The following is a 17,558-nucleotide window of genomic DNA, read 5'->3' on the forward strand; positions in this document are numbered from 1 at the left end:
AACAAAACCACTTTACAGTCAGCCAGACCTAGGTTCAGGCCCTGATTCTGGGGACCACAGGCAGGCTATAGGATTTCTCTGAGCCCCAATGTCCTCACCATTTAAACGAGAATAATAGCTTCTCCCAAGGGTGTGGCAGGATTGAATATAAGAACATGTCCACAGGCTTAGATAGGTCAGCCCCCAGACAGGTGCTGTGTTATAGCAGCTCCCTTTCTGGCCCCCACCGTACTGTCCTGCAAGCTTAGGGACGCTCTGTCCCCTGTGGGAGCCTTAGGTGAAGTTAAGTAGCCATCTGCGGGGTGGGGTGGGGCCAAGGCTGTTATTCACGGAGATTACATTGTCCAGCCTGAGCATTTTGTTCTAACAGGAGTCCTGCTATCCCCTTCTTCAGCAGCTCCCCCGTGCCTCGGGCACAAAGCAAACTCCTCCAGAGAGTGACGTGCCTCGGGCACAAAGCAAACTCCTCCAGAGAGTGACTGTTGGACCAGCCTGGGGGTAGAGCCGCTTGCTGCAAAGGGCGGGTTTGGTGGGTCCGAGGCAAGAGAGGACCCTTCCCTGCTGCAGCTGTCCTACAAAGTTTGGCAGATGGAGTCTGGACGGTGCCCAGCCAGTGCTGGGAAAGCTCCAGCCCCCGGAGAGGGAGGAGCCGCTCCCCAGGTGGGGCAGGTGGGGCACCTGAGCTCAGGTGTGTCCCTGGCTCTGGGAGGTGATTGCTCCCTGGCTGGTGCCGGCAAACCAAAGAGGACTCTTGGCCCCAGGATACAGCTCTGGGAAACTGCGTTTGTCTCACAAACTCTGCCTCGGAGGAAGGCCATGGAAGGGGTAAGGCGGGTCATTTCGATCTCGGCTTTCTCTGTGTCCTTTCTAGTGCCTGCCCACAGCTGTGGGAAAGGGCTGCCTCTGCCTCCTGGAGGGGAGCAAACACTGTGCTGCTTGTGCGGTGCAAGGCAGTTCACCCTGGCCTTGCTCCAGAGTCGGAGGACTTGGGGGGGGGGGGCAGCGTGAACGGTGTGCCCCCTGCCACCTCCAGGGGTGAGGGAGCTAGAGGTTCTGGGGAGTGGTGGCATGAGGGGTCCTAACTCTCACTGCCCTTCCCCCGCTGGGTTTCAAACCTGTCCCCCCCAGCCTGGGGCTATGTGCCTGTTGGCTTTTCTCTGTTTGTTTGCCCTTGTGGCCCTGTTGGTCCCCCTGGTGATCAGCAGGTTTCCTGGTCAGAGGGCCAGGCTGCCCGGTGCTCTTCGGTGGCTGTGGCTTTACTGAACTCTCTTCCTTATTAGCTGTGTGGTCTGGGGCAAGTGAGTTCATCCTCCTGTGTCCCCTGCGTTCCTCGCTCATAAAATAGGATGACTATTAGAGTAACTAGTTGGTGAGATTATTAGAGTGCTTGCAAAAATAGAGATGACCGTGAGCCGGTGCCCCGCGCCAAGCCAGGTGGACCCGCGTTCCTGCATGGCAGTGTACTTTTGGCGTGGTTGCAGAATTCCTCAGCGGAATGCCCTCCTCTCCTTCCTTCTCCAAGTCTCTACTCCCCTCTTCTCCCTTCTTCAAAGTCCATTTCTTTCCAAGGTGGGGGGCAGGGAAGTGTTTTGCTTTCATATGTTCTTTATTAGACATTTGGAGTCAAGTTGTTTTCTCCCGTGAATCATCTGGCTTCCCTCCCCGAGGTTTGGTTTGAAGTTGGGGGAGAAGACACATCTCTGTCAGCCATCAGAAAACAGCTCCCTTTTGTCCCGCCCGGGGCAGGAGACCCGTCTCTCTGGCTGATCAGTCCAATCAGCTGAGTTTGGAGAAGAGGGAGCAAGGGCACGCTGGTATTCCATCTCCCTTTTGAATTCTCTCTCCCCCTAACTTGTGGTTCAGCGATGGCTGAGAAACTCCTCCTTGATGTAGAAATGTCAGGCTGGATGGAGTTAGTGTGGTTGTAAGAAAGAGAAAGTGACTTATATTTTGCCCTCTCTGATCTACCAAGGTGTGCATTGGCATCCATTGGAGTCTATCTACCTGTTAACACAGTGAGGTCAATGCCGTTTGCCCCATTTTGGTGGTGGTTGCTGTTTGGTTTTTGCCAGGGGAGGAAACTGATGGTCAGAATGTCACTTACTCCTCATCCTACAGCCGGTCAGTAGCAGCGCTGGAACAGGAGGGGGGTTGGTCAGTAACAAATACGGAGTGCCAGCTGTAGGCCAGGGATGGCAGGCCAGGATTCCAACAGGCCAACAAGCAAAATGTTAGGCAATTGAGAAAAAAAAAATACAAAAGGGCATGTTAGCTAATGTAGTGATGCAACTTTTTCTGCTCATGCAAAGGAAAAAAATATCAGAGCAATATGGGTCATTTCTCCTCTTGGAGGATTTTGTTTTGTTTTTAAGAAGTTGACAAAATATTCGTCAGTGCCACCTGTGTGTACCGAGCCCCTGCACTGGCAGGGCCTGATTCAGGTGTCGCGGATGAAGCCGTGAGCCGACCAAAAATGCTGCCTTTATAAAACCTGTTCTAGCAGAGGAAACAACAAATATATATATATATATATACATATTTTTAAAAATCATATACATATGTATTAAATATATATTTATAACACATATATAGCATACAGTATGTAATATATAGTATATATTATACAACATACATTATACATAAAATACATATTATGCACATATATTAGGTGAAATGGCAGTGATTACAATGTAGAAATGCAAAGCAGGGAAGTGTTTAAGGATGTGGAGAGCAGGTAAGGCTATTTTATTTGTTTTAAAGATTTATTTGTTTTAGTGTACACAGGTAGGGGGAGGGGGAGAGGGAGAGAGAATCTGCAGCAGAACCCCCAACTGAGTACAGATCCCAATGTGGGGCTCGATCTCCCCATCCTGAAATCATGACCTGAGGTGAAATCAAGAGTCAGATGCTTAACCAACTAAGCCCCCCAGGTTCCTCCAGGGTAAGGCCATTATAAATGGGATCCTTTCAGGAAAGGCATCCACAGGTGACATTTGAGCAGAAACTGAAGGTGGTAAGGGGATTGGCCATGTGGGTTTCTTAGGGGAAAACATTCTACAGAGAGAGAACAATAAATGCAAAGGCCCTGAGGCAGAAGCTTGTCAGTGTGTTCAGGGGTAGAAAAATGTCCTGAATGGCTGGCCTGGAGGAAGCAGAGAATGGTCAGATCATGCAGGGCCCTGCCACTTCTGATTTTCCTCTGAGAGCAGGAGCTCCATCTGAATGTTGTGAGTGCTGTAATGGAATGGTCCAGCTTAGATTTTAAAAGGATCACCTGGTTGTTGTTTTGTAAATAGATGAGAGGGAGAACAAGAGCAGACTCTGGCTGACCTGTGAGGTGATTGCCCTCCTCCAAGCAAGAGGGCGTGGTGATACAAGTCAGGGTCTTCACAATAAAGGTGGCCAGAAGTGCTCATGTCGGGGGTACAGCACCAAAGTAGGGTCAGAAGGATTTACTGGTGGAGTGGATAAAAAATGTAGGGGGAGAAAGAGGACTCGTCCATGACGCCAAGCTGCAAAGCCTGAGCCCCTGGAAGAATCTGAGTGAGATGACTTTGGATGGAACCTGTTTGCAAGACGTCCAAGAGTTCGTTTTACTTTTTCATGAAATTGTGGGATATGGAGAAATGACTGTTGCTTTGGGCCACCAGTTTTGGAGTGGTTTCTTCTGCATCAATAGATATCTGAACAATTAGATAATCTTTGCTGTTTTTAGTCCTAAAAAAACGTATCCTTCTCCCCCATAGGTAGAAGGCTCAAGAGAATTCTGTAAGAATATGCTTTATTGGGGGCGTCTGGGTGGCTCAGTGGGTTAAGCCGCTGCCTTCGGCTCAGGTCATGATCTCAGGGTCCTGGGATCGAGTCCCGCATCGGTCTCTCTGCTCAGCAGCGAGCCTGCTTCCCTCTCTCTCTGCCTGCCTCTCTGTCTACTTGTGATCTCTCTCTGTCAAATAAATAAATAAAATCTTAAAAAATATATATGCTTTATTGTACAGTTTAGGCACCCAGACAGAAAGGTTGAGGAGACTTCTTCCAGAGCTGTCATGAAGGGATGCTTCCGTGATCTCCCCCAGCCACAGAGATTTGTACTTACGCACTGGGTCTTGGTAAGAGAAATGCTTGGCACAGCGTTTCGTGTTTTTGTTTTAAAGATTTTATTTATTTATTTGACAGACAAAGATCACAAGTAGGCAGAGAGGCAGGCAGAGAGAGAGAGGGAAGCAGGCTCCCCGCTGAGCAGAGAGCCCGATGTGGGGCTCGATCCCAGGACTCTGGGATCATGACCTGAGCTGAAGGCAGAGGCTTTAACCCACTGAGCCACCCAGATGCCCCTACCACAGCGTTTTGAACTGGGAGTGCTTTTCAGTCAGGATGCTTACCAAATGGCACTTGAGTTTTGATGAACGGACATTGGAGTTGTAGTTGAAAGACCTATATTGATGTTTACCTCTGCCTCTTCTTAGTCAAGTGATGTCAAGCAAGTCCTTGAATAATAAAAGGTAGGAGCTGGGAGATTTCTCAAAGCCCAAGCAGACTAACAACTCCCATTTCAGAGATGGGGAAGTTTGGGGCCCTCGGGGAAACGTGGCCGCACCCGTGGTGACCACTTCCTCACTGTGCCACACATACAGTGAATGCTCCGTGACTGTTCTCCTTTGTTTGGAGGTGTCAGTCACAGAGGCTATCTAGTCACTCCAGCCTTGCAAGGGAGAATGTCAAGAAAACAGACAATTTGGGTATTAAATGAAAAGCAGAGTGATAAAGAAATCTAAGTTTTGACAGGAAGCACCCAAAACAGATGCCTAAGCCAAAGTGAGGTTCATCCCAGGCTCATTAGAAAAATTGGTGAGAGATGGGGGGAGGAGAGATGGGGAGAAGGCAGGAAGGGGAGATGAGGGTGTGGGTAGATGGAGAGAGGGAGGGAGACAGAGACAGGAAGACACGAAGACCGGGAGAGACAGAGACAAAGAGAATAAGCCAGAACCAAATTCCCACAGGGCCAGATATTCAAGGACTGAATAGCATATTCTCTCTATCCTCTAAGCCAAGAGTGCTCTGGAGGGACTTCCCCTGCAAGGTGGGAAGAGTGAACTAAATGTCATCCTCAAAGTTTCCTTGCACTCTGACATTCTGGCACCACAGGGCTTTTTCAGAGTCACAGGTGGCTTATTTTTGACAGAGCTGAGTCTAGAATCCAGTTCTGAATGCCTGTAGAACTCCTCCGCAAGCCCTCAAGCGCAGCTTCAGAGGGTTTTTATTTTGTTTTTGTTTTCTGTTTTTTTTTTCCTGGATAATCTGATTTTTAATGAGTAAGTCACAAGACAGGGTACATGTTAAGAGAAGAAAAGTGGCCCAGCCCATGGAGAGGGATAGTATCGGAAAGGGCTGTCTCCTATTAAGAGCTTGTTCTGGGAGAGCAGCGCGCACTGGGGATTAAGATCAGATTGCCAGGGTGAGGTTTCTTGTGAGTTCCAGAAGAATCTCTGTAAAGGGGAATAGGGAAGCTCACTCAGTCATTCACAGTTCTGAAAGACTGGCCCCATCACTCCTGTCTATGCAAAGAACTACCACGGGTCCTCCTGAACTCTGTTGTTGAGTCCTTGACAGTGAGGTGTTAAGGGATGCACACAAGTGCAGGGTCGGTGTTACTCAACAGCACAGACCCCACAACTGAGTGACCTTCCCACTGAGTGCAGCTCCCCCCTGCTCCAAACCATGTACCCTCATCTGTCTGCTAGAGATTGTTCTAACAGGTGAATCTGATCTTGTTGCTCCCCTGCTGGGTCCCCTTTGGTACTTCCCCTCTGCCTGGGGGGTAGCGTCCAAGCCCGGTAGCCTGCCTGACCCCACCAAGATGCTCCCACTCCATCTTCCTGCCCTTCCCCCAGTCCCTTGTGCCCCAGTCTGGCGTATCCCCATGTACATGTTTCTCTCCAGAATGCTGATTTCCGCTCTAAGACTCTACACGGCTGTCACCTCCCTGAGAAACCTGCCCCAGTCCCTTGGTCACAAATGGTCTCTCCACACCTTGTAAGAGCTCAGCCCTTGGAGCAGACCCCAAGCCAGGTCTGGACAAGGAGCTCCCAGAGAACAGGGACTAGGTTTTGCTCACAGAGGCAGCAAGGCACGGACCCTGAGCAGCCCGACTGGCCTCACTTTCTGGCTCTGCCATTTACTAGCAGTTTGGCCTCGAGCAAGTTACTGAATTGCTCTGTGGCCCCATTACCTCACTTGTAAAGGGACGTAATGGTATTGACTTCTTAGCTGTCAACTGGGTTTAAATAAGTTAATACATGTCAAGAGTTTAAACAGCTCCAAAAGGCAGGTAATTCTACACCCTAAAATAACAGTAAGTTATCGTCATCATGAACTGCTATGCCTTGAATTGCATCCCCTCCTCCAGAATCCATACCTCGAAGTCCTGACCCCTAGTATTTCAGAAGTGAGTTTATTTGGAGATTGGGTCTTTACAGAGGTAAGTGAAATTGAGGTTATTAGGGCAGGCCTCCTCCAATATGGCTGCTGTCCTTATGAATAGGAAGAGTATGGACATAAAGACCCAGAGGGAAGACAGGGAGGAATCCATACAAGCCATGGAGAGAGGCCTGGCCTTCCCTTGAAGGCTTCAGAAGGAACCAGCCCCGCCCACAGCAGGCTCTGGGCCTTCTTCTAGTCTCCAAAACTGTGAAGCAGTCAATTTCTGTCTCTTCAGCCACGTAGTCTGGTGCACCTTGTTAGGGCAGGCCCACCACACTCCTACATGTAGCTTCTGAGCTAATGAACTAAGAGGTAATGAGGATACTCTGTAACCTCCCCTTACCAATCCGGGAGGTGTTTTGTACCATGTTGTTATTTTGACCGCTCTGAAAACAGCAGCTGTGCTTAGCTCTGCAGAGAAGAAATCTGAGAAGTATTTATTACCACTCGGCATGGGAAATGGATGGAAGGGCTCTGGGGACCATGGTCATTATTCCTTCCTGATCACTGACTCGTGGATTTGGTTTTTCTCATCTGTAAAAATCTCAAGTGGCAGACTCTGGGGATGGTTTTTTAAAGATTAACCCTAACCTTCCCTGAGGAAGTACCAAATGCAAAGAAGTTACAAATACTGTGCTTCAGAAACAATAAGCAATTTTTGGATCCTAATACTGGAAAAACTCAAAGTTTTACTTATTGCTCTTCCCTATTGCTATGAATACTACTGTTTCCATCTCCACTTCATAGTTGAGACAGAATCAGGAATTGAACCCCTACTTGACTCCAGAGACCCAATTCTTTACCTAGTATTGGTGAAGGACCTGCCTACATGCATTATTTCATTTGAACCTCACAGGACACATGAGCTAGAGACGATCCTCATTTTAGAGGAAGAAACATGTTCTTTAGGGTTGCATGACTTCATCATCATTATTAATGGTAGCCGCTGACCCTGATTGCTTCTGTATGTTAGGCATAATTCTAAGGGCTTTATATGTATTAACTCACAGCAGCGCTAGTGTAAGCACTGCCATTGGGAGACCCAGAGAGGGTGTGTAACTTGCTGAAGGACACACAGCCAGTCGGTGATGACCCTGGGATTCTAGCCCAGAGCTGGAGGTTTCAAGGACACTTTCTGTAAGAGTTCCTCTTCCCCCAGAGCCTCCTGGATAGTGGTATCATGCTGCCGAAAGTACAGAGCTAGCTAAAAACAGAGAGGGACCTAAGGTACCGAAGCCATGAAACCCAAGAATGCAATTTGCCTCTGAGTGTCCGCTTGGGAGGATAAAACAACCCACAGGTAGAATGACCTAGTCAAACCATTCTTGCTGTCCCTCAAGACTCTCTTTCAGAAAAAGTGCCCTCCCTTCATGCTGTGCATTCACAATGAAAACCTATGAGAACTTTCCCAGTGGAAAATCAGAGCCTGGCATCACCCTTCACATGAAAGATCACTTGAAGTCTTGCTACAGCTGTTGGGCACCTTCCCAGTCAACACTGTAAGCTACCAACACATGAAGCTACCATCAGGGGCTATAAACCTCCCATAGCTTTACTGCTGCTGTGGAAGTAATTAACTGACTTTTAGCTTCACAAGACTGATGTGGGAAAACATATTCAAATTCTAGACTCCCTGTTGGGAACATTTGCCATACAACTCCGTGTTCTGCCCCAACCCAGGAACACAGTGTGGCCCCGGGGGAGCTGTGAGGAATCCCATGCATTGCTAGAAGGAATCCCACTTCTTGCACTTCCATAACCCCAGCACTGGGTGAGAGAGGGTCCTATCCTTGAAGAGGAAATTGTGTAGTACAGGTGAGGTCATGGACAGGGCTTCCACAATTCCAAGTTAGGTTCCACCTCTTGGGACACAAATCATCAGATCAGATTTCCTGTGTGAAATGTTAGAGCGCCAATACATGGGTGTATCTTATTAAGATTATTCAAAGGTTTATAGGAAAGGCCTTTGTCTCGTTCAGTTCTCCCACCAGACAGGTAAGAAAAGTCCTGTTTCAGGAACCAATCTTGGTCCTGGTAGCATGTCCCTGTGACTTGGGGCAAGTCTCCAGAATCTTCATCTGTAAGACGATGGGTTGAATCAGAGGGTCATCAAGCACCACCCTGAGCGCTGACATTGAAAGATTTTATACCCGCTGTCACGGGAGATGTGTGGTTCTTGGGGAGGTCAAGAAGATGAGTGATACTTGTTTTATTTGTTGGTAAACCCAAGGTTTTATTCCCGGTGGAATTTGAAACAGCTTTTGGCTTAATTGTCTCCATGTTTGTTTATGGTTCCCTGGCTAGTGAGTTCAAAATGTAGTCGATGGTACTACATCGTGTCTTAGTCACAAAGTGTCTAAGAGCCGCAAGTCAAACATTCAGTTCAAATTCTAGCTCCATGACTTTCAGGCCATGAATTGAGTCACTGAATGGAGAGCCCTGAGTAAGCATAAGGAAGCAGAACGCCCTCCAGCTCCCGTTGGGCTGTTAAAGTGTGTGTGTGTGTGTGTGTGTGTGTATACACGAGTGTGTGCGTGCACGAGAGCAACCTTTATGTTAAATCACGGAGATTAGGTGTTGCTAGGTTACAACAAAACCTAACCACTGTAGGCCGCAAAGCGTTGTTTACAGAGCAAGTATGTTCGTTTCCTATCGCTGCTCTGAAAAATGACCACAAAATTGGTAGCTTAAAGCACCACAAATTCATTCTCTTACAGTTCTGGAGGTTAGGAGTCTCCAGAAGGTCTGTAGCGCTGCACTCTTGGAGGTTGGGAGGAATCGTTTTCCTTGCCTTTTTCAGCTCAGAAGTCACTCACATTCATGGGTCTGTGACCCCTTCCCCAGCAGCAGAGCACCGTCTCTTCTCTCTGACTTCTGCTTCCATCCTTACATTTTCTAAGACTCTGATCCCCCCCCCTTCCTTATAATTACACTGTCCCCACTAGGTGCTCCAGGAGAGTCTCCCCATGTTGGGAGCTTTAAGGCCATCACATTTCCAGATCTCCTTTACCATATAAGGTAATCTATCCCGAGTTCTGGGGATTAGGGCAAGGACATCTTCAGAAGGAGGCATTATTAAGCCTCCCACATTTGTAGACTATCATGACCATCACTCACCCCAAAGCTGTCTTATTTTTCAGAGCATGTGCCACATTTGATTAAAAAAAAAAAAAGAAAGAAAAGTACATAAATAGCTATTTAATTTCTCCCGTTCTAGATCATAAATTCCATAGGAAGAGACCACGCTTATTAGTCACTGTCCTCTCTCCTGATGTCTTAAATCATTAACAATGATGACGACAATGTATATCACTGTAGGGGCTAGGCCCTGTGCTTAGCTCTTCCTATGAATAGTATAATTTAATCTGCACAGAGGCACCTGGGTGGCTCAGTTGGTTAAGCATCTGACTTTGGCTCAGGCCATGATCTCGGGGTCCTGGGATCAAGTCCCACATTGGGCTCCCTGCTCAGTGGGAATCTGCTTCTCCCTCTGCCTCTGTGCTCTCTCCCTCTCTCTCAAATATATAAATCTTAAAAAAAAATTAATCTGCACAGGGGTCTGGCAAGGAGATGGAACATTACTGTTCCTGTTTTCAGGTGGAGAGATTAAGCCTAAGTAGGTTTAAGGAACCAGCCCCCAAGGCCACACAACTACAAGGTGATCAGTTCAGGAGCTGAAACCAAACCTTTGACCCCAGAGAGCTTTCATTTAACAGGCAACATACTTGAGGCCTAGGAACTAAAACATGATTTAGACCTCCCTCAGATGGCTCAGAGTTTAAAAGGAAAGATGTACAAAAATAATATGGTGTGATAACTTTAATGTAATATGTAGACAGTAATGTCCGTATGTTCAAGTAACTGACAGAGCTGAGAGGAAGAATGTTATAAGAAAGTTTTCACTCGGCTTGGGTGAGTCAGAGAAGGCTTTCACAAGGGAGATCATTTTCTCTCCCAGTTTTAAAAGATGAAAAGTGGGGCTCTGGGTGACTTAACCATTAAGCATCTGCCTTCAGCTCAGGTTATGATCCCAGGATCCTGGGATCAAGCCCCACATTGGGCTCCCTGCTCTGTGGCAGGCCTGCTTCTCCCCCTCCCCCTGCTTGTGTTCCCTCTCTCGCTGCATCTCTGTCTGTCAAATAAATAAAATCTTAAAAAATAAAAATAAAAGATGAAAAGTGTTCACCAAGCAATAGGCGGTGGGGAGGGCAAGGCATTCCAGGCATAGAGAATAGTATATGTGAAGAAACCTAAGTGGGAAACAGCAGGGCATGTCTGGGGTCACAGGGACGGGGCAGAAGAGAGACGTGGAGAGTCCCGTGCCTCTGCTGAGGACTGCATGCTCCACACAGCGCTGGACAAGTATAGGGGTACAGAGTGCTGGCAGGAAAGATACACTTGGGGCCAAGTTTGCTAAGCCCTTCTCTTCCTCACGTGGCTCATGAGCCAGTGGGTATGTGGTTAGAGAATTGCTTAATTTCAAAGTTTGAGATAATTTCACAGAATCTTTGAGTCCTGCTTTAAATCACTCCCCTCTTCCTCCCTTCCCCCCACCAAATCCCAGCTCCCGTGAGATTTACTCATCCATTCATTAATTATGTATCCTTTGAGTACTCTCCATGTGGTAGGTGCTGTGGGAGACACTGAAATCCAAACTCCTTCTCTTTGGTAAACCAGTTCCAAGGGTTAACCAAGCTTCCCACTTGGAAAATTCTTGTGTTGTCTGGCATTTATACATATTGAAGATAATGTCTTCAATCTGTGTTGGATTCTGTTTTTGTTTTTCTTTTTGTCATATTTGATATCTGTAAGAACCTTGGGAGGTAGACAAGACAAATACAATTATTTATATTTGAAATGATACCAAAAAAAGAATTGGATTTTGTATCTTCAATTCATCAACAAAGATTTTCACTTATGTTCTCAGGTCATGGTAAGTTCTGCAAGAAATAATTTCTATGTAGATGTATAAGATTGAGGTTAATGAATTTCACATATGCATGTTTGTGTAAAATTGCTGTTTCCTCTGACAGGTCACAAACTAAACTCAGCGATTTCTAATCCTTACCACAAGTTTTCAAAACCAGACGTATCCCATTCTATAAATGAGCAAACTGAGGCTCTGAGAAGCTGGGTGGGCTCTCCAAGATCACAGAGTGACATAGCAGATATTCAGACCCCGAGTTGATTCCAGTATTATTTCTATTTTCATTTTAGCCTCAGTGAGCCAAAGGCTTATACACTCTTCTTGAGGACCCACGGTTACACGTCTTACAAATAAGAAAACTAGAGTACCTCTTCATTTTTCTTTCTTCTCTCAAAGCTAAGTAATTGCCCATGATTTTTTTTTTCTTTTTGCCATCATCCCGATGTTAAAGCCCTATTATTTCTTCTTGTCAATTCACACAGAGAAATCTCATTTAATGTTCCATGAAGCCATGCATTCTCATCAGCAGAGCCTGACTCAGTCTGCCCTTCAACTATTTTGGCTGTTTGCAGCAAGCTAGTAACAAGCTAAGTAACAAAGTCTGACCCAACACCCATAAGATCAATTCAAGACCATATGCATCTAGTTGCCTTTGTCATTTTTTTTTCCTTGCTGGGGTCCCCTTTGGTATTTTCCAGATTTAGCCGACAATAAGCTAAGAGACGCCTCCAGGAGTGAGTGCAAAATTGGGTGCATGAGTTAAAGGACAGCAGAACTAAATGCATGAAAGGATGGGCCCTGTGTTGCTGTCCGTTGTTCTGAACTGTTATTGTTGACTTTGCTGAGTACAAGGTGGGAAAATGGCGTGGGTAATAAGGGAGAGAGGGCAATTGCATAGGATCATTTCACAAAATGAGTAGGACCAGGCAGTAGATTGGAATGTAAGCTCCAAGAAAACCTATAGATACTGTGTGTTGGAAGAAGAGGAAGGCCAAAATGGAAGTATTTCTATTATTGGAAACTAAAATGTCCACCTATCAGAACAGATACAATCTGTTGTTATCTGTTGTTTCTCATCTAAACCTACCAGGCCAATTAATTCTGTGCATATTTCCTAGGTGTGTCCCCTTGTCACAGATAAGCATTTCATCATTGTCAGAATCACCATGATAATCAAGATCATCATCCTTATCCTTGTCCCTCTCCTCCTTTTTCTCCTCCTCTTTCTCCTCCTTTTTCTCCTCCTCCTTCTCCTCCTCCTCCTCCTCTCCTTATCCATATCCCAATGGTCCTCATCAAAATTCCCTTACTGTGGGCCTCCTTCATGCCAGGCACCCGGCCGGCACTGATATCATGGCAGTCCTAGGATGTGAAGAGTTGTGTACCCATTTTATTCATCAGGAAATAGCGGACATTGAACTGAAATAGCTTTGTCAAGGAGACAGAGCCTGAATTCATAGAGCTAGGATTCCCATCTAAGACTTTTCAACCCCAGAACCAATGTTCTTAATCCCATTGCCACACTTGAAGTAGCTCTTAGTCTAGGGAGGAAGGGAATGTATAAAAGACAGGAGAAATGCAGGGCACCTTGGAGCCCAGGGGAATCATCACCTCTTGCTGTATATCTGATGGATAGTTTCCTCAAGGAGTTGCAACCGAGCCAAGTCAAGCAAGACAAACATATTTCATACAATGAAAAGGGAGATGATGAGCATTCACAGCAGTGGGTGAAATGTGTGCAAAGATATGGAGGCATGAAGTCCTCCAACAAATACTATTTCCTCTGCTCCAGGCGGAGGAGTTTCCATGTTAGGAAACCCAAGGATGAGTGCATCAAGTGTGGGGCATGAACTAGGGGGGATAAAATGGAAGCTTCAAGAACCATCAGTATCTAGAGGGATGATGGGAGGAAAAAAAAACTATTAATAATATTCCTGTATGATGCTTTACGATGCACCTTCACTTGCCTAGATCGTGACCTATTACATAGTAGGCAGTCAATTAGTTACTGAATGAATAATCTCCTTTGACCTTTAAGACAACGGATTTGCTTGTAATTCCATGAGGACGGAGAACACTCGCTCATCCCATCACCACTTGAATCTACAGTGGGGCTCCTGAGTCCCACAACTCCAGGGGAAGCAGGTCACATGGCCGTCCATGTGACCACAGTGTGACTAGTGTCCCTACAGATGTACAGCGTGGGGGAGCAGGGTCAGATCTGGTTTAGAAGATTAACATTTGTGGACTGAATAAGCCACTGAATGAAGCCAGCAGGAAGGACGGTGAGATAGAGATCACTGTTACCAGTTAATTCTGCTGTGAATCAGCATCTTTTTCCCACTGGGTGGAAAAGAGACCCACAGTGCCTGCCTCAACACCCCAGCTAGTGAGGGCAGGAGCCAAAGGGGACCCAGGGCTCTCCTGGTCAGTGCTTTTCTACCACAGCACAAAGTTTCTCTGGGACTTCATCAGTTCGTGGTTCCCTCCAAGAGGCCGAGGGGCTGCTTTCCTGGGAAACAGCTGGACAGCAGGAGGGTGGCCTTGCCCCCACACAGCTGACAGCCTCCCAGACTACAGTGACAGTGACCGCGAGCTGGTTCCGGACCCTCAGGGACAGCATGGGACTGATTGGTGCTGTAAAACTCTCTCGCAAGTGGCTCTGGCTTCTCTCATTCTTTGAGTAAAGAAGATTCTGAGGTTTAGTGAGTGGATTAGCTGAATACATATTCAGAAAGCACAAAGACTTTCGAGCCTCAATTTTGGCTGAATAAATTTTGTCGCAGATAAAAAGGCCTTACTCCCCAAACATTCCTCGGCTACATTTTTTTGACTGTTGGCAGGCAACAACTGAGGCTGTGTTGGTGTATTTGTAGGAGCTAGGGGAGTGAGGTCAGAAGGTCTAGTTGGCCATTTATTAGCTCTCTAGCTGTAGACAAGCACCTGGGCCCCCCTAGCTTTAGTGTCGTCATCTGTGAAAGGAAGCCACTCACATCTCCATTGCCTGTGGAAAAAGAGTAGACAAAATGGTGCATGAAAAGGCACTAACCCAATGTGGTAATATAGAGCTTGAATTTTGGACTCAGACCTCATTTTAAAATCCAAATTTACCAATTAGTAATGATGCAACTTCAACTAGAAACAATAACAACAATAATAACGAGAGTAATGGTAGTTAGCTAGCATTTGTAGAAAATATACTATGTACTGAGCACTGTGCTAAATAAAGCTTAACATGGTTTGCCCAAATACACAGGCAACAGTAGTATAAATGTTGTTACTGTTGCCATGTTATTCACAAGAGCTGAGGTAAGGCAAGTAAGGCTCAGTCTCCTGGCTGAGAGTGAAAAGGCCAGGATCTGAACACTGATTCTGAAGTCTACACCATGGTTTATTAAGCTCTAAGCTAAACTGCTTGCTCTCCAGGCCTCCGTTTTCTTACCTATAAAATGGGGCTAGTAACACCTGCCTGGCCAGGCTGTTAGGACAATCTGAGCTGCTGTCTGGAAAGCACAGATTACAGCAGTACAAGCTCAGTGAATGGGGTGGTGGTAGGGGGAGGCTGATGATCGGTAACAATGATGACAAGGGCCCCCCACATCTCAGAGATGATGCCCATTACTGGTATCTGACAAGGAAGGTGCTGAACAGACAGAAGACCAGACAGAAGATGCTTTCTCTTATTTAAAAAAAAAAAACAAAATGAGGGACATATGGGGGGCTCAGTCGTTTAAGCATCCAGTTCTTGATCTCAGCTTAGGTGTTGATCCCAGGGTCCTGAGTCAAAGCCCTGCACTGGGTTCCAGGCTGGACGTGGAACATACATAAAAGAAAGAACAACATCTAATACCTGTAAAACTGTCCCACTTGCCTTTCAGATGGTGTCTTTGAATTCTTTGTTGCTTCATGCAACTGGGACTTTAACATGAAAAACAAACCTAAGAAATTAAAATCTAAGGGGTTTCCATCATAAGCTGGAGGGGGGTGAAGGCAGTAAAGAGCTCAACAAAGTTCTCCAGCCCTTCACTTTTCAGCTTTCAGTAAATTGCACTTTAAATAAAACTGTCATGAACCCCGAGGACATGGAGCGGCTGTTCTGTCTGGAGCCCAAGAGGGAAGCGCAGAGGGCAGGAAGCCCCTTCAAATGACACTCTGTATTCAACTTATTCCAACTTGTTGGCAGCAGGTTTCGAGGGAAGCCTCCTGGTTCTTGCCCCAAATGGCAGTGCCAGACGAGCAGAAGGGAATATGATGGGAGGCCAGTAATGGGTAGCTCGAAGAGAGGCCGGTGTGCAGAGATCGTCCATTCTGACCTGAGGACCTTATCCTCTGTCTGCTAACCAGGTCCAACAGGAACCCTTTTGCTGGGAGCTGCATTTTGAACTTAGCATCTGAGAATGTATAACCCAACTTTCCTCGGAGACCCTTAGCCCCACCATAAAATGCCATTGGTCAGCAACATTTTCAAATATAAAGCAATATGGAACCCACTGTGGTTTTTTGTTTGTTTTTGAGATATTGAGGATTTTCTAAATACTCCCTTCCCTTTTGTTTCCACTGTGCTTGAGGGTTTAGCATCTTGATTGAGGGAATACTAATTCCTAATTCACCCTCTCCCTGTACATTCTGTGACCGTGTTTTGAACCAGAAAATGCAAATGTGTGTTGAAAAGTCTTTTTTTACTGGCTTGTAGGGCCTTTCAGGTGGAGCCTCCTTCTCTCCCTCCCCATCTCACCGTCTAGCCTCAGGCCCACTCGGGAAGCCCATACTTGCCACCCTTTCTCACAAATGTTCTCACAAATGTCTCCTATCTGTCGTGCGACCCCACCTGTTTTCCACATCTGGCTTTCTCCGGGAAGGTCTCTGTGCCCCCCAAGCCCAGTTTGGTTTCCCCCACTGCCTGCACCCAGTGCTGTCCTGTCACAGCCGTTATTGTCTGTTTCCCTGTCTGACTTTTCCGTAAGACTGTGAACCCCATCATGGCAAGGCCTGTGTGTCTCACTCATTTACGTGACCTGTTGTAGGCACACAGCAAATGATGGCTGGATCCATTTGGGAGTGGGTGAATGAAGACTTGTCCCAGGAGAAAAGGCATGCCATAGCAGAGTTCATTTTAACGTCCCTGACCCCTGTCCTCGGTGCCACACGAAGCCACTTGGGAGTCATACTAGCCACCCGGATGAGGCCGCGGGGGGTCCACTATGCGGCTTCTCTTTAAACCTAATGTTACTCCAAAGAAAGAGGTTTATTACAAACAACAATGACAATAAAAAATAACAAAACAGAACCACCCAGGCTTTGGACATCAGGGCTGAGTTCTCTAACCTTAGCTCAGACACTCATTAGTCATATAGAATGTTGATGCAAAAGGAACCAACCTTTTTAAAAATTTTAAAGCAAAAGGAAAAAAGGTGTATTTGAGCCCAAGTTAGGATAGCCCAGGATACTCAATCCTCACAAAGAAGAGGAAGCTCCAAGAAAGGAACATTTGGTGCAAGGTTATTGATGTGTCTTGTTTTTGTTTGTTTTTACATAAAGAGTTACAAATCATCCTGACCAAAGATATTCCGGAAAGTTACAGACTTGATGCTTTCAGCATGTGCAAGACTATCTGACTTTAATTCTCTGGGAATCAGGGAGCTTTTCTCTTATCTTTATGTTTGGAATGTTCCTTTTTGGTTATTTTTTTAACGAAGCAGATGTACAGCGTGAGTCAGGGTAGAAATAGAGCCCATGCTTTGAGGTTTTGCAGAGTCATTTTAACCTTGGTAAATGTTCAAGCATAGCCTCCCTAGGGGCTCAGGAGCGAGGCCCATAAACATGAAAAGTTGAAAATATCCTTTCCTTTATCAGACCTAAGCAAACCGAATCTTGGGTTTTGTCCTGCTCTGTGGGGGCGCAGTTCCGAAGCCCATGGTAATGACGGGCAGTAACCGAGACAGAGTCTGCACATTGCTGTGCACGGGGCTTGGAAAGATGTAGCACACTCTGGGTTCAGCGCACTTTTCATATTCTTTTATCAAGCACTTCTTCTAATTTATCCACCATTCTCTCTGCCCATAAATGCATCCAGCGCTTTCTCATGAACTCAGTTCAATTCAAAAATATTGTCCTCGGGGCGCCTGGGTGGCTCAGTGGATTAAGCCGCTGCCTT

At 46.4% G+C, this 17,558-nt stretch overlaps 1 protein-coding gene across 4 annotated transcripts in view; it reads left to right on the plus strand.

Annotated features, from left to right (window-relative positions):
* Nucleotides 1–588: 588 nt before the first annotated feature.
* The window catches only part of FYB2 (FYN binding protein 2), a 122,824-nt gene continuing 105,854 nt past the window's right edge, over nt 589–17,558 (plus strand). For 3 of the 4 annotated variants that reach the window (XM_046026126.1, XM_046026127.1, XM_046026128.1), the window contains exon 1: nt 4,005–4,106. In XM_046026126.1, the coding sequence (XP_045882082.1) occupies nt 4,044–4,106 (63 nt within the window). In that variant the 5' untranslated portion in view covers nt 4,005–4,043. Of the gene's footprint in view, nt 826–4,004; nt 4,107–17,558 lie in introns of those variants that run through there. The other variant, XM_046026124.1, reaches the window with a different exon arrangement.

Source organism: Meles meles, chromosome 1, assembly GCF_922984935.1.
Source record: "Meles meles chromosome 1, mMelMel3.1 paternal haplotype, whole genome shotgun sequence".
Classification (NCBI taxonomy): domain Eukaryota; kingdom Metazoa; phylum Chordata; class Mammalia; order Carnivora; family Mustelidae; genus Meles; species Meles meles.